This window comes from Prionailurus bengalensis, chromosome B4 (assembly GCF_016509475.1).
Source record: "Prionailurus bengalensis isolate Pbe53 chromosome B4, Fcat_Pben_1.1_paternal_pri, whole genome shotgun sequence".
NCBI lineage: Eukaryota > Metazoa > Chordata > Mammalia > Carnivora > Felidae > Prionailurus > Prionailurus bengalensis.
The window spans coordinates 134,789,140-134,814,349 of record NC_057358.1 but is presented as its reverse complement, the minus strand read 5'-3'; the positions used below and the strand labels follow the sequence as shown (position 1 = coordinate 134,814,349).

The 25,210-nt window shown below is 55.8% G+C and overlaps 2 protein-coding genes across 7 annotated transcripts; one reads left to right on the top strand and one right to left on the bottom strand.

The window, feature by feature from the left end:
- The first annotated feature begins 882 nt into the window (after positions 1-882).
- PMM1 (phosphomannomutase 1) lies at positions 883-17,030 on the top strand. Of its 4 annotated transcripts, XR_006294526.1 has the most exons (10): positions 928-1,038; positions 2,422-2,593; positions 4,049-4,166; positions 5,318-5,394; positions 5,521-5,612; positions 5,853-5,952; positions 9,384-9,459; positions 10,268-10,383; positions 10,756-11,246; positions 16,503-17,030. XR_006294526.1 is itself a non-coding variant. In XM_043562729.1 (9 exons), exons 2-9 carry the CDS (start codon positions 2,588-2,590, stop codon positions 10,876-10,878), a joined length of 708 nt encoding a protein of 235 aa, XP_043418664.1. In that variant the 5' UTR covers positions 928-1,038; positions 2,422-2,587; the 3' UTR covers positions 10,879-11,299. The 4 variants fall into 4 exon arrangements, 2 of the variants coding, with proteins under 2 accessions (XP_043418662.1, XP_043418664.1); XR_006294525.1 differs by lacking the exon at positions 2,422-2,593 and having other exon boundaries at positions 883-1,038; XM_043562729.1 differs by lacking the exon at positions 16,503-17,030 and having other exon boundaries at positions 10,756-11,299.
- On the bottom strand, positions 11,553-24,647 carry CSDC2 (cold shock domain containing C2). Of its 3 annotated transcripts, XM_043562730.1 has the most exons (6): positions 24,466-24,573; positions 21,032-21,177; positions 15,855-16,153; positions 15,548-15,585; positions 14,100-14,222; positions 11,553-13,523 (listed from the first exon to the last, which is right to left on the bottom strand). In XM_043562730.1, exons 2-6 carry the CDS (start codon positions 21,092-21,094, stop codon positions 13,483-13,485), a joined length of 564 nt encoding a protein of 187 aa, XP_043418665.1. In that variant the 5' UTR covers positions 21,095-21,177; positions 24,466-24,573; the 3' UTR covers positions 11,553-13,482. The 3 variants fall into 3 exon arrangements, with proteins under 3 accessions (XP_043418665.1, XP_043418667.1, XP_043418666.1); XM_043562732.1 differs by lacking the exons at positions 15,548-15,585; positions 21,032-21,177 and having other exon boundaries at positions 24,466-24,647; XM_043562731.1 differs by lacking the exons at positions 15,548-15,585; positions 21,032-21,177; positions 24,466-24,573 and adding an exon at positions 18,598-18,710.
- Positions 24,648-25,210: the final 563 nt, after the last annotated feature.

The window sequence follows — 25,210 nt, the reverse complement described above, 5'->3', positions numbered from 1 at the left end:
AATACCTGTTTAATCAGTAACGGTATCAAACACATCTATACAAATTCTCCTTTGGAATAGGTCTGCTGTGTGCCAGGTCCTATGTGGGCTCTTTTACGTTTTTTATTTCTTTGCATATGCACAACAACCCTACAGAGTAGGTGATATTCTTCCCATTTCACAGATGGAGACACAAAGCCTCAGAGAGGTGAAGTGACTTGTTCAAAGTCACATAGTGGTGGAGCTGGGAGGGAAGGCAACCTAGGACTGATCATAAAGTCAACGTGATGGTTGAATAATTATTAATAGAGGGATCCAGAAAGGTTTCTTGAAGGAGGTGGACCATGAGCTAGGCCTCACGGGGTGGACAGAATGACAGCGGAAGGATTATTAGTCCGCCAAGGCCATCTGGTAAAGTCCAGAGCCTGAGCAAAGGCCATCAGATTAACGCTTAAGATTTGTAGGGCAAAAGCATTAGCAAGGAACGGGTGAGTCACGGAGTGACTGACGGCGGGCGGGGAGACTTCGGGGACAGCTCAGGTTCTTGGAGTCCCGCCCTCTCACTGCACTGCAGGGTTTGAGGCTCCGCCCCCGTCCAGCCACCCTAGATCAGATGCAATCAGAATATTCCCGCCGAGCACCAACTCTGGCCCCGCTCCTCTCTTCCGGGTTCTATGCCTCACTTCCCGTCGCGCCCAGGCTCAGGCCCCGCCTACGTCTGGTTTGGAACAATCAGACCAGCCTGCTGCTCTCTGCTCCTCCCTATGCCACGCCCCCTCCCCACCTGGTGCAATCAGAATCAGCCTTCCTGAGTCAGCTCAGGCCCCGCCCCCGCCCCGTCAGGGCAGTCCTTCTCCCGCCGAGATCACGCCCTGGCCCCGCCCCTCCCGCGCCCCGCCTAGTCTAGCCTCTTTCCTACTCGGCTCTGGAGGCGGCATCGCTGCACTCTGCCGCGCGCGCCGAGCTGCAGCCATGGCGGTCGCCACTGAGGGCGCCCGCAGGAAGGAGCGCGTCCTCTGCCTGTTTGACGTGGACGGGACCCTCACGCCGGCTCGCCAGGTAAGGCCCTGACGTTCAGCAGCTCCCGTCGGGAGTGTCACGCGGACAGAGAGGGCTGCAGCGACGTGACCCTGGACACCCCAGGACCGAGTGTAGGATGCAGCGGTATACAGCCCCTAATGCCCCAGGGCCGCCTACTGGGAGTGATGGGGACTCGGTCCTCCATGTCCCATCCCCTGAGCGTCTGCGCTCACCTTCTGCCCGGGAGCGTCGGGGCGGGTGGGATTCTGGAGGGAGGAGGCTGCGAGCGGGGACCTAGCTTCGCTGCCCCCGCTCAGGCCTCCTCTCGCCGAGGCCTGGTCCCCGGGCGCCCCCGCCTCGCCAGCCCGGGCACCCGCCCCTAGGATGCACCTGTAGCCCGAAGCTGGCGACTGAGCCCGGGGCTCTAGAGCCCTAGCCCAGAGCCCTCTGCGCGCACCCAAGCATCAGAGTCGCCACCTAGTGGGATTCGGGGGTCTCGGAGCCAGCCCACCAGACCTTTACAGGCCTGGATGGAGGTCTGTTTTCTCAAGCTCCTCACCCACTTTACCTCCCACCCCCAGTTATGGAAGGAGGTAAGGCTTCTGTAACTTTTCGGATTAGTTTTGGGCTCTGACCACCTGGATGGAGGTGAGAGTCCCCAGGCCTGCTCTGGTCACTGAACATACTGTGGCACAAGGAGGGTGGGAGTACTGCTTGTTTAAAGGTTTGTCGCCAAACTCTGCTCCACGCTCAGTTTTTCTAGCTTTGGATCTCACCCTAGATGAGCCCCCAATCTGATCTGGTGGGGTACATAAATAAGCAGGCCTCTTTCTTGTTGGCCCTAAGGGTATTCTGCCCTCCAGTCCCTGGGCATAAGGAACAACTAAGATCCCCTAGAGCAGGGAGCCAGTAGGGCTGGGTTGCAGGGCAGAGACTGATGGAAACCCAGGCCTTAGCCTCTCCTTTTAGGTCCTGAATGACCCCCCCTTCCCTATTGGACGGCCCTGGATTGGGTTCTGGGGGCACAAGGAGGTATTTGGCTGCCCTGCCTCCAGCAGCTCTCAGGGTCCTCCTCAAGGATGGCAGAAAGAGGTCAGTGGAGGGTGGCAGGGTCGAAGACACAGCCCCAGCCCCTCCCTCTGACCCTTTGCTCCACTGACCCATCAGCCTATATAAGAACAGTGTGTTATTACTGTCCTTCAATGTTCATGCCAAGCCCTATCCTTAGTGCTTTTTAAAAGTTAATTTTTGGGCTACCTGGCTGGCTCAGAAGAGCATGCACCTCTTGATCTGGGGGTCGTAAGTTCTAGCCCCACATAGTGTAGAGATTCCTAAAAAAATAAATATATAAGCTAAAAACTAAAAGTTAATTTTTTAATGTTTATTTAAAAATTTTGTTTTAAATGTTTATTTATTTTTGAGAGAGACACACACACAGTGTGAGCAGAGGAGGGGCAGAGAGAGAGGGAGACCATCTGACGCATGCTCCAGGCTCTGAGCTGTTAGCACAGAGCCTGATGCAGGGCTTGAACCCACGAACTGTGAGATCATGACCTGCGCTAAAATCGGTCGCTCAACCATCTGAACCATGCAGGTACCCGTAATGTTTATTATTTATTTTTGAGAGACAGAGAGCGAGCGAGGAAGGGACCGAGAGAGAGACAGAGGATCCTAAGCAGGCTGTGCACTGACAGCACTGAGCCCAACGCGGGGCTCGAACTCAAACCGTGAGGTGATGACCTGAACTGAAGTCTGACACTTAACCTACTGAGCCACCCAGGCGCCCCAGTAAAAGTTAATTTTTAATTGTACACGTATTCATAAACACTTTCTTTTGTAAAGAATGAAAACAACAGAGAAGGCTAAAGTTCCCTCTGACTATGTCAGGATCCCTGGCCCACCCCTTCCCGAAAGAAAGGTGGTTGCCTCTCCTGTGGCTTCCCTCCAGACCTTCATCTAGATCTGTTTGCTCAGAACAAATATTAAGCATTGTTTTGTGGGGCTTCTTTTATTTATTTATTTTTTTAATGTTCATTTATTTTTGAGGGAGAGGCAGACCGCGAGCAGGGGAGGGGCAGAGAGAGAGGGAGACACAGAATCCGAAGCAGGCTCCAGGCTCTGAGCTGTCAGCACAGAGCCTGACGCAGGGTTTGAACCCACAGACCACGAGATCATGACCTGAGCCAAAGTTGGACACTTAACCAACTGAGCCACGCAGGCGCCCCCCCCCCACCTTTTTTCCCCCTAATTTAATGGGTGATATCATACTGTGTGTGCCTTCCTGGAACTTGCTTTTAACAGTTAACAGCATGTCTTAGGACTCTCCCATATTGGAAGCACAGGCCTGCCTTATTCTGTGTAACCACAGTGTAGTATTTCAGAGCAGATATTTACCATTCTCTGATTGATGAGCCTATGAGTTGTTTGCAGGTTTTCACTATTATAAACCATACCCCAGGGGACCTCCATATACATCCAGGCAAGAGAAGCGGAAGTTCTGGGTAACGGGGCACACGCATTTTAAGTTTTCATAGATATTGCCAAATTACCCTCCAAAATGGCTGCACCAGTTTACACTCTCATAGGCAACATCTGACATCATCATTTACTACACATTTTGTCAGCTTTAAAGAGCTGAAAGTTTGAAAACATGGAGTGTAACTCATTAGTTTGCATTTCCTTGGTGGGGAATCCTCATGTGATTAGTCACCAGTTAATTGCTTGTTTATTTCCAAGCACTCTGGATCCACGATCTCATTTAATCTTAGCAGTGACTACCTCCATCTGGTTGCTACTCTGTTTCCCCCATTTTATAGATGGGACAAGTAAGGCAAAGAAAACAAAGCCCATTGCTCAAGATCATCCTGCAGCTGAGAGACTTTTTGAGCCCATTACGTCTAGTTTTGTGGTCTGGGTTCTAAACCTTGAACCTCAGATTCCAGTGGAACCATGGGCTCCCTGGATTCTGAGCACCGAGTGAGGATTGAATGGGGGTCCCAGACATGCGGACAGCCACAAATCTTGTGCTTTCCCCAACCTGTCCCTGCAGAAAATTGACCCTGAGGTGGCTGCCTTCCTGCAGAAGCTGCGAACTAGGGTGCAGATCGGTGTCGTGGGCGGCTCGGACTACTCTAAGATTGCTGAGCAGCTGGGAGAGGGGGATGAAGGTATGAGCAGCGCCCAGAGCCACCCACAGTTAGGATGGGGGGGTGCAGGGGGTGGGGAGTTCGGGAGGCCCCTGGACCCATGTGCCTTCAAAGACCCTGCCCCGATTCTGTGCTGCAGAGGAAGTAGGGGGAAACAGCGAAATACTCCCCTCACTGATTCACAGTGAGCACCTACCATGTGCCTGGCACTGTGCCAGCCTTTGGAGAAACAGGGAACAAAGCAGACAGAATATTGCCCTTGAGTAGCTCACGTTCTCTGCTCTCTTTGCTGAGTCTAGGATGATTTCCTTGTCTTTAAAATGCACATAGTTATGCCTGGCTGGCTCAGTCGGTGGCCCCTGCCTGGCCCCTGAAATGCACAGTAGTTAGTAATGGCTACCATTGCTGAAAATGGCCATGTGTTAACTTCTTTTCATTTACTCCTCAACACCAACTTTAGGAAGGGCTTGGTTATCCCATTTAACAGAGAAGGATCTGAAGTCACTCAGGAAGTTGTTTTAGACCCAGAGCATCTGTTCTCAGCTGAGTTCCTGGTCTCAGCTCAGGGCAGATCCCACCAGTTCTCAAACCAGAAACTTACTTGACTTTTCCCTTTCCCGTACCCTCTCGTGCATTCTCCAGTAAGTCTAGAAATAGCTCCCTGTGTGTCCATGTCTGCGTCTCCACTGCCCCTCCATTGTCCAAGTGATCGCCTCCCACCTAGACCCTGCAGCAGCCTCCTGGCTGTGCCCCCCGCACCTCCTCCTCCCACACCCTCCAGCCACTTACATGGCAGCCAGAGCTGGAAATCCCCCCATGCAACCAGTGACAGAAGCCCCTGGATGGTGCCTGGATGGTGGCGCTGTGAGATCACAGAGCAGAAATGACTCCCTCTGTTGAGGAGTCCTGGAAGGCTTCTGGAGGAGGGAGCCAGATCGTGGAGTGGGGGAAGGTGGTCCAGGCAGAAGGCCCTGTGTGAGCAAAGGCCCAGAGGTGTGACTGGCTTGTTTGGGGAAAAAGCTGAAAGTGAAGAGCCTAGAAAAGCAGGTTTGGGGTGGAATAAATGGGCTTTGAGTGCCAAACCAAGGAGTGTGGGCTTTATCCTTCTACTTGGCTCTGGGTACCTGGTCTCACACTCTTTCTTTCCCCCTGGCCTCTACATGTCCCTGAAGTCATCGAGAAGTTTGATTATGTGTTTGCCGAGAATGGGACAGTGCAGTATAAGCATGGACGACTGCTCTCCAAGCAGGTCAGTGGCCCCCAGAGCCTCAGCCCGGGACACTTTTCCATAGTGACATAGCCTGTGGTGCCTCTGTCCTGGGCTGGGGGAGGGCACTGTGCCCGCCAAACCCAGAGCCCCCTGTTCCTTGCCCAGACCATCCAGAGCCACCTGGGGGAGGAGCTGCTGCAAGACTTGATCAACTTCTGCCTCCGCTACATGGCCCTGCTCAGGCTGCCCAAGAAGCGGTGAGACCCCTCCCAGCCTTGCATCCAGCCTTCCCCCTCCATCCCAGGCCTGAGGGAGGACAGGGGTGGGTCTCTCAGATGGGACCTGCACGCTCCAGGGCCCCAACTTACTGGTGCGTGAATTCTTGTCTCCTGGGAGGTCCAAGGAGGCCGTGGTCCCAAATGGGGCTGGATTTGAATTCAGGGCCATTCTCCTTCTCTCTGGCTCCCTGCCCCTCTTCCTACCCCCGTTACCATCAGTGGAACCTTCATCGAGTTCCGGAATGGCATGCTGAACATCTCACCCATCGGCCGGAGCTGTACCCTGGAGGAGCGAATCGAGTTCTCCGAACTAGACAAGGTGCCACCAACTGTGTGACCTTGGGCTGTAGGGCCTCAGTTACTCGACCTCTGTGAACCTTTGTTTTCCCATCAGTGAAATGGATTAGCAGTGGTGGTCTGATTCAACCAGTCCCTTTTGGACACCCACCATGTGCCATGGTCTAGGCACTTCTGCGTCTTTCCAACATGGCTGGTTTTCCTCCACCACTAGCCACCACTTATCTAAGCCAACACCCTAGGGTATCATTTCCACCTTCCCACCCTTGTAGGGTACAGCAGTAACTCCTCTTTTTTTTCTTTTTTTTTTTATGTTTTTATTTTATTTTTGAGAGAGAGTGCAAGCAGGGGAGGGGGAGAGAGAGAGAGGGAGACACAGAATCCGAAGCAGGCTCCAGGCTCTGAGCTGTCGGCACAAAGCCTGACTTGGGGCTCGAACTCACGGTCTGTGAGATCACGACCTGAGCTGAAGTCGTACACTTAATCGACTGAGCCACCCAGGCGCCCCAGCAGTAACTCCTCTTGATTCAGCCTCCGGAGTTGTCTCAAATCTGTTCACTTATGTGTCTCTCCCCACCCCCTCCCCAATAAGCTCCTGCCAGTCTGTTCTCTAACGGTGCCACTGGGAACCTTTTTGAAGCACCTCCGCCCCCATGCACTCCCTGCTTACAGAACTTCCGTTGCTCCTCTCGCCAACTGAGCAGTGTCTCAGCCCCTCCTGGGCCGCCCTGAGCCCTGAGGGGTCTGCCCAGGTCAGGCCCACCCCTTCAGCCTTCTCTCTGCATCTGTTCTTGGCACATACCAGTATTTCTCTCGCCTTTGCATGTGCTGCCCCTGCTAAACCTTGACTTGGGTTTTGCTTATCGAGCCTACCGCCTACCCTGCCCTTTCAGGGATGGAGTGAGTCCACCCATCCAAAGCCTTTTCCCGCTGGCCCGTCTGTGGCCTTCTCTCCCCTTTGCTGTCTCTGCTTCAACCATGTTATCCTTGCAGATTCCAGAGATAGCAGACAGGTTCCCACTTCAGGGCTGTGCCTTCTGCCTGGAACACACTTTCCTCAGACTCAGCTGGTCCTTTCCTCTTCACATTTGCTCATGTGTCACTTTCTCATTCCATTCAACAGTGCGTCCCCCTGCACCTCCTACTCCTCTCTTGTTCCTCCCCAAGCAGCCATCGCTACCCTCTAATACACTCTATCACCTACTTTTCTTTTTTCTTTTCTTTTCTTTTCTTTTCTTTTCTTTTCTTTTCTTTTCTTTTCTTTAATGTTTATTTGTTTTTGAGACAGAGAGAGACAGAGTGTGAGTGGGGAAGGGGCAGGGAGAGAGAGGGAGACACAGGCTCTGAAGCAGGCTCCAGGCTCTGAGCTGTCAGCACAGAACCTGATGCGGGGCTCGAACTCACAGACTGCGAGATCATGACCAAAGCCGAAGTCAGACGCTTAACCAATTGAGCCACCCAGGCGCCCCTATCACCTACTTTTCAAATCTTGGTTATTATCTGTTTCCCCTGCTGAAGCTATAAGCTGCTTAAGGGCCAGGATTTCTGAGGCCGTTCACCGCTGGATCCCCTGTGCCCAGCATGTGCCCAGCACGTGCCCAGCACGTAGCAAGTGCTCGAGAGAAATACTTGCTGAATGAATGAAATAGGTGGTGTTATCCCCGTTTTATAAAAAAGGAAACTGAGGCTCAGAGAGGGGAAATGCCTTGCCAAGGTCACTTAGGGAATTGGTTACAGAGCAAAGATTTGAACGTGGGACCTTGGGACTCTACCTATTCCCCTCTGGTGTTTCCCTGAGGGTGGGTAGGACTCACAGGGATGCCTTCCAGCTCACCGACCCCCCATTCCCACTCTGGGTCCCAGGGTTTAGAATAGGCAATGCCCACAGGCATGAAGACTTTCTTTTTGGGGTGGTTAACACTGACCATTGGCAGAGAGCCTCTCCCATGCACATACTGAGAGGTGGCCTCTACTCAGGCCACCCAGTTTCCAATCTAGCTCCACCTCCTGCTTGCTGAGCAGCCTAGAAAAGTGGCTTTACTACTGTGTGCCTCTGTTTTCATGTCTGTAGAGTGGGGGTAAGCATAGTTCCCATCTCTTGGGCTATAATGACTAGACGAGATGGAAGTGTAGGACACACTGACCCTTCCCAAAGCTCCCAGGGTCTTGTCTTTCTGGCTCCTGTTCGCCCCCTTCTGATATTGGAGGTGGGGGGGCATGAACTTCCTGATCTGTGTGCCCTACACCAGCCAGGATCCCATATCAATATTTTATTCTCTGGTCCTTCAGATCCCAAGGGCAGGTAGTCCCCTTCCTCAGATGAGGACTCTGAGGCCAGAGGTTAAGTGACCAGCTCAAGTCACAGTGCTCGTCCTTGCTGACACTGGACTTGACACGGGCTGTCCAGTGATCAGCTTGGTTCTGTAGACCCAGGAGATACAGCATCCTAGGCGATGTGGGAACGTTTATTCTGAGCCTGGGACACCTTTAACTCTAACCCTGGGCCCACAAAGTGGCCCCTGGTGGGGACTCTGGGCTCCCTGGGGGCCTGCCTGCCTGCCGGCCTGCTAAGGCAAAACCAAGGCAGGCAGGGGGCTTACATGCCTCCTGTCTGCTTTTCTAGGAGACACAGGTTAGGTAGGGTTCATTTATTACCTCCATCTTTTAGTCCAGGAAATAGGCTCAGAGAAGTCAGGCAACTTGTCCATAGTCACACGGCCAGGCCTGGAACCCAGAGGGTCTGCCCTTATCTCTCAGGTTGGGTCATATCTGGCCTTATAGCTCACCCTTCCTGGCCTACTGCAGGCCCCAAACCATTGGCCACTGCCTGCCTCTCTCCACTCCAATCCTACACAATGTGGACTGACTAAAATACAGTCCTGGGCACTCTGTTCCCAAGAGTCCCCAGTGACTCTTGGTTCCCCAGGATGTGTCCAAACTCCCTTCCAGGTCACCTGTGAGCTGACTGGCCAGGCTCTCATGGCCACCTGGCATCCTGCTGACCTCTGAGTACCCACCACCACTTAGTAACAGGGCTCCCCATCCTCATGGGCATCTCATGCCCATCTCTGGTGTCTGGTTTGTTTTGTTGAGCTGGGCAGAGCCAACAGGACTGAGCCCTGCCCTGAGGTGGACCTTATGACTTGGGACTCAGACTGCCCCATCCCCTCAAATACCTCCTCGTGCCTCCACTCTGAGGCTTCCTCCAGATACCCTGCCCACACCCCCACTGGCAGGATCCGACCCTGAGTTCAGTCATAGACTTTCTGACTCAGGCCCTGGCTCTGCCACTGAGGCTGTATGACCTTGAACAAGGCACAGCCCCCTCTCTGAGCCTCTGTTTCCTCATCTGTAAAGTGGGGTGGGGGGGGGGGGGAGTCACGGTGTCCACCTGAGCTCACACGAGGCCTGGCTCACAGCAGCCCCCTGAGTCTCCTCCCTCCCCTCTTGCAGAAGGAAAAGATCCGGGAGAAGTTTGTGGAAGCCCTGAAAACAGAGTTTGCCGGAAAAGGGCTGAGGTTCTCCCGAGGTATGTCCATCTGTTCGTCCTGTGGAGGGTCTTAGAGCCTGGCACGGAAGCCAGCCCAGCGTCTCGCTCCCCAGCACCTCTAGAAAGCTTTCTTGCCCCCAGTCTTCCCCACCTAAACCCAGCCTATGTCCTGCCACCCACCCAGGTGCTCAGGTCAAAAACCAAAGCATCTCCCTCAATTTTCTCCCTCACCCCTTCCCACCTGCAGTCTACTAACAAGTCCCAAGGCCCTGTATCCAGAATGGTTCTGGAATCTGACCACAGCTCACATCATCTCCTGCAGCCTCTTCTCGGGCTCTGGCTAACTCCAGCACAGCTGTCCTCCCACTGCCACGTCACCCACTGCCCAGTGTCCGGAGGGACACTCCCAGAAGAGCAGACCATGCTGTACCCTTGCTCAGAGCCCTCACTGGACCCCAGGGCCTGTATGGCCTCACCCCTGCCCTGTCCCAGCCTTCTCTGGTGCTGGCACACTCCATGCCCTTCTTGGGGACTCTGCCTGCTCCCCTGCAGTTGCCACTCTGGTTTAGGCTTTAGTGTTCCCTCCCGGAGAGGTCTCCCCAACCATGCTGGCTGGGGAGCTTCCCTCCCCCGACCCCACTGACTTACATGCTCCGAGGTGGTCTGGTTGGTTTACTGCCTGTTCTTCCCCCTGGATCACAACTCTCGTGAGGTCCCTGAGTCTTCCGTGCCTTCTGCCAGGCTCTAAGCAGGCACTCAAGGGTTGTCGAGTGAATGAATGAGGGATCTTGCCCAAGTTCACCCAGTGGGCCACCACTTTGTTAGCCGTGTCTGCCATCCCCCACAGGAGGCATGATCAGCTTTGACGTCTTCCCTGAGGGCTGGGACAAGCGCTACTGCCTGGACAGTCTGGACCAAGACAGCTTTGACACCATTCACTTCTTTGGGAACGAGACCAGTCCCGTGAGTATGGCTCAGCCCAGGTGCTTTCCAGCCCAAATCACCCCCAGGTCAAGGCCAGGACATAGGGCAACAGAACAGGCCCCTGGGAGACTACTGGAGACCAGCTAGTGTTCACCAGCCCCATTACCCAGATTGGAAGGCTGGGGCCAGAGCTGGCTGGACACTTGTCCCATGTCACACAGTGAGTCAGGGCAGATCTGGTGAAGGCCCGGAAGGTGGGCTTCCTGGTGGTTCTGAGAGGGCAGAAGAGGCAGCTCCAGGAGCCAGTGTGGGGAGGGGGACTCCTCGCCAGGGCGCATGCTGGGCCATAGCCCTGGGAAGCTCCTTCAGGCGTTACATGTTTGTGTCTTCCCTGCCCTTTCTTGTGTGCAGGGTGGGAATGACTTTGAGATCTACGCTGATCCCCGGACCGTCGGCCACAGCGTGGTCTCTCCGCAGGATACAGTACAGCGATGCCGAGAGATCTTTTTCCCAGAGACCGCCCATGAGGCCTGACCAGGACCCACACCCGCTCTTAGGGACTTCCAGAGAGTTCTACCTGGGCCTAAAGAGGGCCCCTGGCCCTGGTGTTGAGGAAGTGGGGAGCCAGGGCCCCTCCTCCTGGGCTCAGGATGCCTGCCTCCTATACCCTGCTGCAAGGCCCACCTTAATGGGGCCAGGGTCCACGAGGACCACCGTCCCCATCCGGTCAGCTCCTGGTGGGACCAGCTCCGTCCTTCACCCTGACAGCCCTGGCTACAGCTGCTGCCCGTCCTTGTGAACAGAACAGATCTGCCTGCGCTGGGAGTAGGCACGTGCTAGTGTCAGACGAGATAGAGCCAGCCCGCTCGCCTGTGCCGGAGGGGTACAGAGCGCTAGGGAAGGTGCGTATTTGCCAGAACTTTCTCTCACAAATATTAAAGTTCCTGGAACAAGGTATGGTGTAAATTCCATCTGAATGGATGACTGGTTCCAGTCACAGATGACATTACAGCCACCGCTTTGCAGATGAGGAAAGAGAAGCAAGATGGCAGGGACTCCCTCCACTCCCCATGGGGTCACACAGGAAGTCTTTGATCCACTTGAGGTGTTGGAACAGGCCATTGAAGCCCTGAACACGGGTTGGTTTGGGGTATCCTCCCCAGGCTCCTCCCCGGGAACCCAGACAGACAGGCAGCTCTGGGCCAGGCTGAGTCACAGTTGAGGGTTTATTGCCAGTGTTAGGAGGTGGGGGAAGGGGAGTCCGGGAGGCTGTGGGTCTCAGGGGGATCTCTGACTTGGACGATGCAGGGCTGTGGGTCTGGAGGAGCCCTCCTGCCCCTCTGCCCCTCCCTCCCCGCCAGGCAGCCCTGGGCTGATGTCACCACATCCTGTCTCCCAGCAAGTGCCTTAAGGGAGGGGTGGGGTGGGTACCAATAAACCTTCCACCAAGGAAGCCAGGAAGTCCTTGTTCCTCCAGGGCAAGCCCTAGGCCTTGCTGGAGTAGCTGCAGCTCAGAGTGGGGTGTCAGGCTGGGCCATTCTCAGTTTGCAGGGGCCATCCAGCATATCTCAGCAGTTCTGGCCCCCTAGCCTTGCAGGGACTGAGAACAGGGGAGGGGAAGTCTACCCCAGTTGATCTCTACCTTGGGGCCTCAGGGCTCCCACAGGGCTGGGGATCCTTCTAAACAGATACCCCCTCATTCTGGGCATTTGAGCCCATTTTATTCACAGACCCAGTCTCCTAGGGTCACTGTCCCTGGCAAGACTTCCTTGACCCCCATTTCTTTTCCCATCAAATGATGTGTTTTATGGAAAGGAGGGTGGGGGGGGGGGTGGTAGGATGGAGGCAAAGCTGCTCCGTCCTGGCCTCCCAGGCCAGACCAGCCCCCGATCCAAGAGTGAACACACACACACACACACACACACACACCCCTTAAGGGACTCAAGAGATCGGGATCACACCTCAGCCACTGGCCTGTTGGGGCGCAGTAGCCACCTACTATAGCTGCAGGAAGAGGCCAGCAAGGGGTTGCAGGGCTGGTGGTGTCACAGGCTGAGGGCCGTCCTGTAGGTGCCCATGCCTGGCCCTGCCTGAGGGGACATGCGTCTGCATCACTGGGTCCTCAGCAGCCAGTGGATCTGAGCATGGGCGGAGTATCAGCAGAGCCTGTGGGTCAGGGCAAAGGGGATGGCTCCATCCAAACTGGGGGCGATGCGCCCCCACCCCTCCCCAGATCTGCGTCTCGGAGGGCGGAGGCAGCATGGCTCAGCTCAGTCCCGGGGAGGGAACATGGCCTTACCCGAGTTCATAGAGCTGTTATCAGGCTGGGGAGGAGGGACTGTGGCCGGCAAAACCAGGACCCCAAAAACTATGTTCCACGCTCAGCTCCTTCTTGCCTACTTCTCCAGTATGCCAAGAAGAGAGAGCAGGTGGAAGGAAGGCTGGGCCGTGGCGGTGAGGAGGGCTCTGTCTGCCTCCAACGTTTGCCCTCTTGCCCTGCCAGAGGCTGGGAGGCTCCGCCAGAGCTCTCGCTGGCCTGGCTTCTGAGGGAAGGGGTACAGGCCACAGTGGGAGACCCCAGCCCAGGGTGGGCGGTTTAAGTACAAGCAGAGTCTGGTCCCGGGGCCAGGCCTGGGGCAGAGGCAAGGGGAACAAGCTGGTACGGTGGGCCCACTGGTGCCCCCGCCTCCCAGGCCTGACGCAGGCCTTCAGAGGCTCAGTGGACAGAAGGGCGAGGGCGTCCTGTGCGGATGTGGCAGGGAGGGGGAGGAGAGAGCGGACAAACAGAAGGCAGGTCTGGTGGCCTCCCCTTCGGTCCAGCTCACACAACAGTCACTGGTCACGGGGGTGGATGGAGGCACACGCTCACGGCCACAAGCACAGACAGACTGACGTGTACACTGAGGCCGCCCAGGGAACTGGGTCAGCCGGCGCAGCGGGGCCCGGAGCCCGAGGCTGCCCATCTACCCAGTGTGGCTCCCCACCCGCCCAGCAGCTGACCCGTGAGCCCCCCAGCCTAGGAGCCCACGACCTGGCCAGACCACGTCTCGTGGGGAGTGTGTGGGGCCAATTGTGTGAGCACCACCTCCACAGCCTGGAACTTCTGATTCTTGGGCGGGATGGGGCACATCTTGTAGGTCACTTCGTCGCCTTCCACTGGCACGTACTCTCCCTCGATGCTGGTGGGCAGGAGAGGAGCGTCAGCTCAGCAGTGGGTCCCCTCCCCAGACGGGCTGGGGGCAGCCTCCCCTCCCATCCCAGAGTTTGAGCTCTCGGATCCGAATCCATATAGTGGGAACCCTAAGCAGTCCCTCCCCTGCTGTTTGAGGATTGAGATGTGAAAGGCACAGGAGGTCCGGAGGCCTGGAGAAGCTCAGTGTCCTCTCCAGGTTCTGCCGGAAATCAGGGCCGGGGGCCAGGCCTAGACCGCCTCTCCTATGTCTCTGCCCTTCAGGCTGAAAAACCCAGGGGCCAGCCCAGCCCTCTCAGTTTTCAAGATGCTGAAACAGGATCCCAGGGCTCAGCCAGTGGTTGGGGGGAAGGGGGGGGTGCGGGGGGGGTGGTGGTGAGGGTCCTTGCTCCAGCCTAGCCCTCCTCCTCCTCCCATGCACCTGCAGCCCCTGCTGCAGGAGAAAGATGCCAGGAACCCAGATTTCAGCCAGCCAGGGGAGAAGCCTGGGGAGGCATTTCTTGAGGCACTGCCAGGAACCTGCAGCAGGGACCCAGCCAAGAATAGGGACACCGAAGGGACTCACTCAGATACGTGCACAAAGATGTCCTCGGATCCATTCTCGGGTGTGATGAAGCCATGGCCCTGTGAGCGTGAGAACTGCTTACAGACACCCTTGAACACTGGGCCAGCCGAAGCACGGGCTGTCCTGAGGATAGAGCAGGGGGATTAGAGCTATGGTCTGGGGACTCCACCCCCACCCCCGGATGCCCACAGCCCTCCCAGGCCCTGCCTGCAGAGCCCGTCTCAGGGCTATGGAAAAGCCTCCCCAGGTCAGAAGCTGCGCAGTTATGCTAGCTCAGCCCTCTCGTGGTCCCATTGGACGGTAAGGAGACTGAGGTCCAGAGAGGGGAACTGGCTTTCCCAGGGTGCACAGCAAGAGGGTCTCCTGACTCCCAGGGAGTGCCCCCCACACACACACACACCCACTCTCTACACAGCACCCTCGCCTCCTGAGATTGTTTGGGCTTACATAGGCTCCTGTTCTAAGATTTCTTTTTATTTTTTTTTAAGTTTATTTATTTATTTTGAGAGAGAGAGAGAACTTGCATGCACACGCACCATCAGCAGGGGAGAGGCAGAGAGGAGAATCCCAAGCAGTCTCCAAGTTATCAGCTCAGAGCCCAGTGCAGGGCTCGAACTCACAAACCATGAGATCATGACCTGAGCCAGAGTCAAGAGTTGGACGCTTAACCGATTGAGCCACCCAGGCACCCCCTGTCATAAGACTTCTGAGTGAAGAATATCTAGCCTAAACTTGAATGCCTCCTGAAACAGGGAGCTCACTACTTTTTGAGGCAGCTGTATCCTACTCATGTACTTGTCACTCATCCCTTCATCATTTATTAAGCATCTGCTCTGTGCCTGGCCTTGGGTTGGACATAGGGGACAATTAGTGCCTGCCATCAAAAACCTCTCCTTTAGGGATGCCTGGCTGACTCAATCAGTGAAGCATGCTACTCTTGATCTTGGGATCATGAGTTCAAGCCCCACGTTGGGCACGGAGCTTATTAGAAAAAACAAAACAAAAAAAACCAGAGGCGGCTGGGTGGCTCAGTTGCTTGGGCATCTGACTCTTGATTTCGGCTCAGGTCGTGATCTCATGGTTTGTGGGTTTGAGCCCTGTGTCTGGCTCTGTGCTGATGGTGCAGAGCCTGCTTGGGATTCTCTCTCTCTGCCCCTTCCCTGCTCACTCGCTCTCTCTCAAAAATGAAATGAAATGAAATGAAATATAAAATACTCTCTTCTTTGGCCACGGCAAGTCAGTTTCCTTTGCAACTTCCACAAACCCCCTCCCCACCGTGATCCCATCCAGTGATCTACCCCAGAGGCTCAAGGCTGGTCTCTGTCTAGACTGCCCACCCCTCACCAAAGGTCAATCGCCTGCTTCCATTTCTGTCCAGGTTGATGCACGTATGTGGAACACCCAACTTCCTTCACCTAATACATCTTCCAAACCCGCTAGGACCTCACCTTCCCCGATGTCTGAAGCTGGGTCCTCTCCCCCTACCCTGCAGGGTGGAGGTGAATGGTAGATAAATTACTTCTGGATTATAGGCAGTTAATGGGCAAAGACTGTCTTAATCACCACTGGATCCCCTGGTCAGGTGCTCAATAAATCTTAGTGGAGTGAATGAATGAATGAACACAGTAGTTACTGGAAGGTTCATACACAGCTCCCCTGGACTTGAGTGAGGACAACAGGGGTCAGAAAAGAATGGGGCTGGGGACTCGTCCTGGGGAAAGATCACTGGAGCCTGGGCGAGGGGCAGGTACTCACGCTGAGTATGTCCTGGTCCGTTTGGTGGGCAGAGGACTGGGCAGGTCCCGAGATGAGACACCTCCCCGCTCCCAGACCCTGCTGCCCTCCCGGTGGAAAGGGAAGGTGGGCCAGACAGGAGACTTGGGAGAGTGGAGTGGGGGCACTACTGGGGGTGACGTGGGCTCTGAAGTCATGGCGGATCCAGCAAGAGAGCCTGGTGGGCTCCCGGGCTCAGGGGCCGGTGAAGAACTCGGGCGTCCTTGCGGGCAGGGCCCGGCCTGGCCCTGCTCGGCAGCCGCACCAGCCACAGGCTCCGTCTGGAATGGGGAGAGAGAGGTACAGGTGAGTGTGGTCCAGGATGAGCAGATTCTAGACACCGCGCACAAGTCTGGAGCTCCGGGCCTGCTTGTGAATCCTCACAGTGACTTCAGGACCCTGACTTAGGGTCATCACCAGGAAGACAAAACAGTCATCTGACCTTGCTATGAGCTGAATTGTTTCCCCTAAAATTCATATGCTGAAGTCCTAACCCCCAATGTGATGGTATTTGGAGATGGGGCCTTTGGGAGGTAATGAGGTATCGGTGAGGTCACAAGGGTGGGGCCCTGTGATGGGATTAATGCCCTTGGAAGAAGAGACTCAGAAAGCTTGCTTCCTCTTTGCCAGGTGACGAACACTGCCGGAAGGGGGAGGTCTACAAAACAGGAAAATGGCTCGCACCAGAAGGAGACCGTGCTGTACCCTGATCCTGGGCTTCCAGCTCCAGAACTGTGAGGAGTAAATGTCTGCTGTTTAAGCCCCCAGGCTGTGGTATTTGGTCACGATGGATGGTGCAAGCTAAGACTAACCTCAAAGTCCTTCCAGCTTGAAGCTTAATTCTCTCACTCTAGGGGTCCGGGAGGTGGGATGGGTAAGGTGACCAGTGATGGTCTGGAACATAGTTTCGCACAAGCATCAGCAGCTTCAAATCCACAGACCTGGGTTTGAATCTCAGCTTTGTCGCTGTAACTTCGTGACTCCCACAGTTCCATCATGGTGGGTGGGAACGCAGGCTCTGACCCAGATGGGCTTGAATCCCTCCTCCTATATCTAACTGGCTGTGCAGCCTTTGTCAACACTCTTAACCTTTGACTCAGTTTCCTGCTCTTAAAATGGGGATAGTGCTGGTTCTTACCATGGAGAAGGTTGCCGTGTGGATTTCATGACTCTCCACCTGCTTTGAACACCATGAGCGAGTGGTAAGCTCTTGGGAATGCTGGTGATTTTTCCTTAGCCCCACTTTCCTCTGCTCCAAAATGATGTTGAAGATACTCACCATGCAAGGTTGCTGCGAAGTCCACGATTTAGTGTGTGTGACAGCGTCTGGCATCTCAGAGATGCCCAATAAATTGCTGTCATCAGTGCTGATCAGTAGAAATTCCCTCATTACCTGCTCAGTGCCTGGATGACCTTGAAAGAATGCATCCTCTATTTTCCTCTATTGGGAAAGAGAACACATTCCCTCTCCCCAGGGGTTGGGAAGTCTTAGGCCCCAAGAGACACTGCTGTGGAACCCTGGGGAGGATAGCTCAGTGGACTGAACCAGGCTGTTGGCCGAGCCTGCGGCAGGCGGCCTGGGGGCCTGGGGCCAGGCAGGACACCCAGACCAGGAGAGCACGAGCACCCCAGCCCCGCCGTGTACTAGCTGCTGACCTCGGGTAGCACTTCCACTGGCCTCAGTTAACTCATCTGTATAATGGATCTGATAAACACCACCACACTCCCTCACAGGCTATGGCCAGGCGTGGCTAAGCCTGAGGATATAAAGAAGTGCTCATAATCCACAGTCATGTGGGAGGGAGGATGGCGAGGTTCTCTACTTCCTCACCCCTGTTATTCACTACCTCACCCCCTCACCCAAAGGCCCTGGTGCCAGAGGTAAATCCCTGAGCCTCAAGCCTATTTCTGGCCTCCATCTTGCGCCCCACCCCAGCCTAGAATTTCCAGGGAAGAGTTTAAGGCTCCTTAGGAGTCCAGAGTCCAAGGAGCCCCAAAACACGGCATGGCAGGGCTCTGGGAGGACTGAGGACTCACATCACCCAACAGCGGGGCAGGTCTCCTGGCCGCCGTTCAAGGTCACACAGCAAGCGGGATTTTTCTGGGTCAGGATGATGAGCTGTCTCTGCCGTCCCTAGGGGTGGAGATGCTCCTCCTGCCCAGCAGCCCCCATCCCCCTCCGGCCAGGAGAGCTGCAGGGGAGCGGCCACCGCCTCTCAGGCCCCTCATACCTCCTCACGACTGCTCAAGCTGAGGTGGGCTTTTTCTTCCTGAGCCTGCTCCAGGAGGCAGGGCCAGGTGTGGCATTTTTATTCCCATTTTTAATTTTTTTTTAATGTATTTGTTTTTGAGAGAGAGACAGAGCATGAGCGGGAGAGGAGCAGGGAGAGAGAGGGAGACACAGAATCTGAAGCAGGCTCCAGGCTCCCAGCTGTCAGCACAGAGCCTGTCGCAGGGCTCAAACCCACGAACTGCAAGAGATCACAACCTGAGCCGAAGTCAGACGCCCAACTGACTGCACCACCCAGGTGCCCCTTATTCCATTTTTAGAAGAAAAGCAATCACGCAGAAACTTATACAGGAATGTTCACAGCAGCATTTTTTATAATAGGCCCAAAGTGGAAACAACCCAAAAGTCCATCAACAGATGTATGGAGAAACACGATGTAGTATAGCCATAGATTGGAATATTACTCAGCCATGAAAAGGAATGAAATGCCAATACCCGCTCCAACACAGACGAGACTGGAAACCATTACGCTACGTGGAAGAAGCCAGTCACAAAAGGCCACATTGCGTGATTCCATCCACGTGAAATGTCCAGAACTGACAGATCCACAGAGACAGAGAGCACATTAGTGGTTGCTAGGCCTGGGGGGGAAGGGATAAAGGGGAGTAAATTCTTTTTTTTCTCATGTTTATCTATTTTGAGAGAGAGTGCGTGCGTGCGTGTGTGTGTGTGTGTGTGTGTGTGTGAGCGAGGGAGGGGCAGAGAGAGAGAGAGAGAGAGAGAGAGAGAGAGAGAGAATCCTAAGCAGGTTTCATCCTGTGAGCCTGGAGCCTGACTCGGGGCTTGATCTCATGAACCCATGGGATCATGACCTGAGCTGAAATCCAAAGTCAGACACTTAACCGATTGAGTCACCCCGGTGCCCCAAGAGGGAGTAAATTTTAATGGGTGCCAAGTTTCTTTCTAGGGTGATGAAAATGTCCTCAAACCCACTGTGGCATTGTTGCACAACTCTGAGTATACTAAAAACCACTGACTTGTCTACCTTAAACAGTTGAATTATATGGTATGTGAATTATATTGCAATTAAGCTGTTATCAAAAAGGAAAGCAGGCAGCAAATCTACCCAAGATGCCACCGCCGGGAAAGCAGGAGGCATCGGGCCCTACAGCTCACTCCGGGGTGCCTCCCTCCCCCGCGATGTGGGCATGGAGGGCAGGTGGACAGAAGTTCTGCTTCCTTCTCTCCAGGACGCAGGGCGGGCCTACCCACTGCACAGTTTTCCCAGGGCTGGTATTGTGCTTGGCGGTGACAGCCGGTGCTGGGAGGTCTTGGGGGGGAGGGGCACAGGCAGCCCACAGTGGTTTCCAGGGAGACCCAGCTGAGCTGGGCCCTGCTCCCGCCAGCCGGCCAGGCCTCCTAACCCAAAGCCTCTTTCAGGGAAGGGGGAAAGATGCATTGATTACTCAGGGTTAGGGTTGACAGCAGCCCCCCCTTCCTGGCCCTCCCCAGAATGGGTTCCCCATAATGGACCAGGCAGCAGGAGAGAAGTGGTTGGAATACGAGCAATGACAGGTGCTCCTGCCCTCCAGCCCTGTAGGCCTGGCAGGGACTGCTCCCTGACCCTTGAACCCCATCCCACCCCAGTTGGCCACAGTTGGCCTTAGAGCAGGAGTTAGGGCTGGGGGGGTGGTGACCGGGCAGCCTCCACAGTACAGAGAGCACTGCTCTGCGGTCTCCCCTCACCTCCTTCCTCTTCTGGAAAACGGGGAGCACAAGAAGGCCTCCTCCAGAGGACGCCGTGAGGCTGAGATGGGATGGGATGCGGGAAGAACTGGGTAGGTGCCGGGTAAGAGCTTGCTCCTCCCGGACAGGGGTGCTCAGTTGGGCTTAGGACGAAGAAGGAGTGGGTAGAAGGAGAGACCCAGCCGAGCCGAGCCGAGCCCACCCTCACTCTCCTCTTCCCCGCTGCCCCAGAGAACTGCCCACCCACCAGGTCCCTGCCTTGCTTCTCCTTTTTCTTAAATTCCTGCAGCTGCCCGTTAAGGCGGCTGCGATCACTACTATGTTTTGCAGATGAAGAAACTGAGGCTCAGAGAGACTAAGTCACCCACTCAAGGCCACACAGCAATTAATGTCTGAACCAGGACTTGAACCAAGGTAGTCTGGCTCTGGAGCCCTGCAGTGGGAAGTCAGGAATCCTGGGTTCAGGCCCTGCGTTGCTACTGAGGGGCTGTGCGACCTTGGACAGCCTTCCCCTCTCTGGGCCAGACCAGGGAGAAGGAAAGAAGGGTATGCCTCCAGTGCAGACCCTCCAGTGCAGTGCCTCCAGAAGAAAGGAGGCAGAAAGGGGCAGGCAAAGGCCCAGCTTTTATCGTCTGAGTGCCGCATACCATGCGAAAGTCTTTGAGGAGGCTGCTTTCCATTTCAAAATCTCCCAGTTGCCCTGAAAGGTTGGAATTACAATTGTTTCTATTTTACAGATGAGGAAACTGAGGCTTAGAGAGGCTCTAAGTGACTTGCCCAAGGTCACACAGCAGGGAAGTGACAGAGCCCAGGTTTGTCTGAAGGCGGACAGTGTTCTTCCTGTGAGCTTAAATTCTGTTCCTGGTTCAGCCAAAACGCGGCTGGAGTTTTACCAGAAGAACTTTCCCTGAGAAACTAAAGGGGAAGATAAACTCCAAAAGCAAAGAAACTGATGTGTTTGTAGAACATTCGTTTCGATACAGAGTTAAAGCCCAGCCCCCAAGGGACTCGGTATGTCTGGGAGCATCTCTTATGGAAACAATGCCCTTCACGATGAGCCGACGGACATTCAGAGGGCAGGTCAGGACCCGGACGGCCTGGGTTGGAACCCTGGGTCTGCAGTGACCCTCTCTCTCTCCGAGCCTCAGTTTCCTCCTCTGCCAGATGGGGCTAATAGCAGCACCTGTCTCGCTGGTGGGAGGAGCTGAGGAGCTGCTGTGTCAACGGTCCACCTGTGAGAGGGCATCTCCCTGTGCGCGAGTTTTGGCTCTGATCCTCCCGGCCAAGCTTGTCTTCATTTCCCTGCATGAAGGCCAAACCCCAGCAATTCTGCAGACTGAAGGACCAGGGGAGGTAAAGGCCAAACATCAGGGCTGTTCAGAGGTAACCTGAGGTGAGGCCCTGATACGGTGTCATGGGGCCGTGGGGCTGTGGGTAGTGACTCAGCCCTGTCAGCAGGTGACTGCCGTCCTGGTGCTGGGGCTCCTCCAAGTCTCAGGTACCCCAAAAAGAAGGGGGCAGGAAATGGCTACCAGAGTCCTCTCTTGACCATGAGAATCCCTCTTGTTCCGGGCAGATTAGGAAAAGCAAACTAGCTCAACCACCCAGGGCTATGTGATCTGGAGCAAGCACTTAACCCTCTCTGGGCCTCGTTTTTCCCCTCAGCTACTCAAATCATCACTGGTCCAGATGACTACTGAAGGTCAGTCCAGCTGTCCTCTGAGATTGTCAAAAACCCACGTATAACCGAAAGGAAACTGAATGCCAGGCATCGGAACAACAGACACGAGAGGAGACAGGCCCACCCTTCGAGGGCCCCCAGTCCAGTGGGAGGAACAGATTGACCAGAACACAGCGTGGGAAGTCCTAACATGACAAGAGGCGTGGCCACCATGTACCGATTGTTAGCCGCGTGCCAGTGGTGTGCCAAGTCCTTGGCCCCATTTCCTCAGGTAGACCCCACGACCCCCTGCCACGTGGTAATTACATTATCCCCATTCTTTAGAAGAGTAAACAGGCCCAGAGAGGGGAAGTGCAGGGTCACACAGCAGGTCAGGAGCTGTGCTTCTGCACCTGGAGAGGTTGGGGGGCGCGTTATAGAAAGACCTCTGGGAGGTGGGGGAGCTCCCTGATATTTCCTGCCCTCCCCTGGAGAAGGCAAAGCAGGGGCGCAGAAGAATTGGGGAGACAGGGCTTGGGGTTCTATTTCTGGCTTTGTGCTGACTCAGACCATGACCTTGGGTGAATCACTTGCCAACTCTGGCAAGCTTAAAAACAACTCCCCCGACAGAAGTGTCCCAGCCCCAAGTCCCTGGTATGGAGGAGCAGCCAGGGGGAGGAAAGGGTACAGTGGCTAAAAAGGGGAAGGACAGAGAACACAGGACGGCGATGGGAAGGCTTTCTGAACGTTGGGGTCTTGTCCATGGTGGGCCCAGGAGGGTGAGGAAACGGCTTCAGGACCAAGAGCCAGAAGCCAGCACTTCCCCGGCCACCCCCTCCCCCCAGCCACCAGACATTCCTTAAAATACATCAGTGCCAAAGCTGCTCCAGCAGCTGGAGGTGACCTAATTAAACCTCATTCTTTCCCCTCCTACAGTGCGTGTGTAAGGGGGTGAGGGGCTGCCCCAGCCAATACTCGAGCTTCATCGAGGCCTTTTGAACTCTCCTTGTCACGTGCCCCTGCGTCCCTGGGGGGCTGTTCTGATGAAGGCCTTTGGGCTTCCTTGGCATCGGTGGGGGTGAGGATGCCAAGATGGAAGGCGCAAGAGCCGTGCTCACATCCCAGCTCTCCCGGGCTGTGTGACCCTGAGCGAGTCACTTCCCCACTCTGAACCCCCCTAGACAGAGGAAGGGGTTGGTCAAAGTCACACTGGTAGCTGAATTCAAATCAGCGTGACCCCAAAGCCCAGAGCTTTCCAACGTGCCGTGCTCCCACCCCCGTGACCACGATTCCACCGGCTTTGGAGCAGGGGAAAACCGCCCCTGCTACTTTCTGCTCCCTACCCTGCTGCACCACACGGACGAAGGTCTGAACTGTCCCAAGCCCCCTTCCCACCAGGCTCTGGGACTTGGCTGTGCTGGTGGTGACCCGTAGACGGGACCAGCTCAGCCAAGTCCTGAGCGCCCTCTGCTGGTGCCAATCTAGGGGACCTGCCTCCAGACCAGCCTGTGGGTGTCCCCTTTCCACGGGCTGGCTGTATAAGACCCCCCTGTTCCTCCCTCCTGAGCCCCTCCACGGCCAGTGGGCATCCATGAACATAGCCAGGCCTGGGAGGGGACTCTGTGGCCCAAACTGTCCTTCGGCCTTTCCCAGGCCCTCGTGCAACCAGTTCCTGCTTAGACCTTCTATTTTTTTGGAGTAGGGGGCAGACACATCCAGAGGGGTGGGGGCAGATACAGGAAACAGATGTTAGAAAGGACTTCAAGGAAATGGTGGGGGTAGGCGGAGGGAGTCTGGGTGAAGGAAACATCCAGAATTTGGAGGGCCCAGAGGCCTGTGGGATGGAGTCTGTTTGGGGGAGCCGGCTCCCCATCCTCCGGGGGGCTGGAGACTGCCCCATCCCATCGAGAGGCCTCTGCTGGAGCACATCCAGGTGGGCATGGTGCCAGGCTCTCAGAGAGGTTGCCCACCCCTCACCCCCCACCCGGGCACGCTTTCCTCCTCCCCTCCCCCAGCCCCAGCCGCTGCAGCAGTTCACACTGTATTTATTATTGTTCTCTCGCTCAGCGTCCCCCTCCCCTCTCCCTGGGAAGAGCCTGCAGGCTGGCAGCTTGGCAGGAACCTGCTGTCTCCCTTGCGGGTGCGAGCATCACCCCTTATCTCTGCCTGGACTCACTGTGCCGGGGCAGGGGGCAGGCCACTCAGGGACGGGGCGTCCCACAGTGGGCGGGGGGGGGGGGCGCCCCTGGCTTATCATCCTAGCTCTCCAGGGACTGCACCCTGGCAAGAGTGGAGGTCAAAGCCAGACCTGCAAGCAGGGGAGAGGAGTGGCCTCAGGAGAGGAGAGGAGAGCTCTGGGTGGGGGTGGCTCTGAGGTGATAATAATTACATGGAGCCACCTCTCCAAGCCAATTAACACAATTATCCCCATCGCGTCTGGGAAGAAATAGAGTCAGGACAAGACAGCTGCTGCAGGTCCAACTGTCTGCCTGCCCTAGATGGTCCCTCCCAAGCCCCAGCCAGGGAGAAAGACCCATATGCTCCCTGCTGCATTCTCATTTTGGCAGGAGCACGGATTATTTCCCCGGTCAGGGCTCTTCCCCTGGTTCTCAGACAGGAGGCTGCGGCTTGGCAGGTGTCTGCTGTTTCTCTGCTTCTTGAGCCAGACACAGTCCCAGACACACACACACACACAGACACACACTCTCTCACAGGGAACCACACAGCCTCAGCTTCCCTTGGGGGCCAAGAGGAGGGAGGGAGGCAGGGGAGGAGGGAGGACAGGGTGGGCTCATCTACACATTCTCCTACGTCCCCGGAGTAAACTGGACTGGGTTGGGCCAGTCTCAGGGGAGGTAGCCACCTTCCCCGGCCCGCCACCTCGTGCCTCCCTGCTTCGCCCTGCCAAAGCCAGTTTCTGGAGCTGGTGTGCCCTCCTCCCCCAACCAGCCCCTTACCTCTCCCTGGCAGATGAGGTCCAGGCACTGCCTCCTGCCGCCGCCTTCAGCACTCTGTCTCTCTCGGGCGCTTGGAGCTGGCCAGCAGGGGAGGGTCTGAAAGATGTGTTGTGTGTACGCCTGTGTGTGTGTGTGTGTGTGTGTGTGTGTGAGAGAGAGAGAGAGAGAGAGAGAGAGAGAGAGAGAGAATGCAGCACCTCAAGCCCCTCACTCACTCACTCACACACGCCCTCCTCCTGACGTCAGGAAGAGCGAGAGGGAGGGACTGGGTTGGGAGTTTGTACTCCCTGCTTAAAGGGACATGGGGCCCTGTTGCCTCTGGGCCAGACACCGCCTCCTGAGTCAGGCTCAGGCTGGGCGAGAGAGTTAGCTGCGTCTCTCAGGGCCCTAAAGCTTCTTTTTTTGGAAAGTGGCTTTTATTGCCAGGCCAGGGTATAATTTGCCCTGCCAGGTGGGAGTAGCTGCTGAGGAATGCAGGGGGAGAGTAGCTGGGGCAGCCTGCATTCCTGGCAATTAGAGAGCTAGTGGGTGGGAGTGCTTGTGTGTGTGTGTGTGTGTGTGTGTGTGTGCGCGCGCGCGCGCGCGCGCGCGCGCGCGCTGGGGGCTGTGGCGTGGGGGGTGAGGCTGGGAGAACTGAGGTCGCAGCAGAGAGGAGCTCTCTCTGAGGCTGCTCCAGACAAGAGTGCGATAAACCAGGTTTCCAGGGTCTCTGAGACCTTCCCCTACCCTCTTGTTCCTCACAGTG

Coding starts and splice junctions, on each gene's coding strand:
- PMM1 (XM_043562727.1), top strand. CDS start 952: ATGGCGGTCGCCACTGAGGGCGCCCGCAGGAAGGAGCGCGTCCTCTGC. Junction 5,613..5,852: donor CTCAGGCTGCCCAAGAAGCG/GTGAGACCCCTC, acceptor CGTTACCATCAG/TGGAACCTTCATCGAGTTCC. Junction 10,384..10,755: donor TTGGGAACGAGACCAGTCCC/GTGAGTATGGCT, acceptor TCTTGTGTGCAG/GGTGGGAATGACTTTGAGAT.
- CSDC2 (XM_043562730.1), bottom strand. CDS start 21,094: ATGCCCTCTCACAGGTGGACCGTTGACACAGCAGCTCCTCAGCTCCTC. Junction 16,154..21,031: donor TCCTCCCACCAGCGAGACAG/GTGCTGCTATTA, acceptor TCCCCATTCCAG/ACGGAGCCTGTGGCTGGTGC. Junction 13,524..14,099: donor ATCTTTGTGCACGTATCTGA/GTGAGTCCCTTC, acceptor CCTGCCCACCAG/CATCGAGGGAGAGTACGTGC.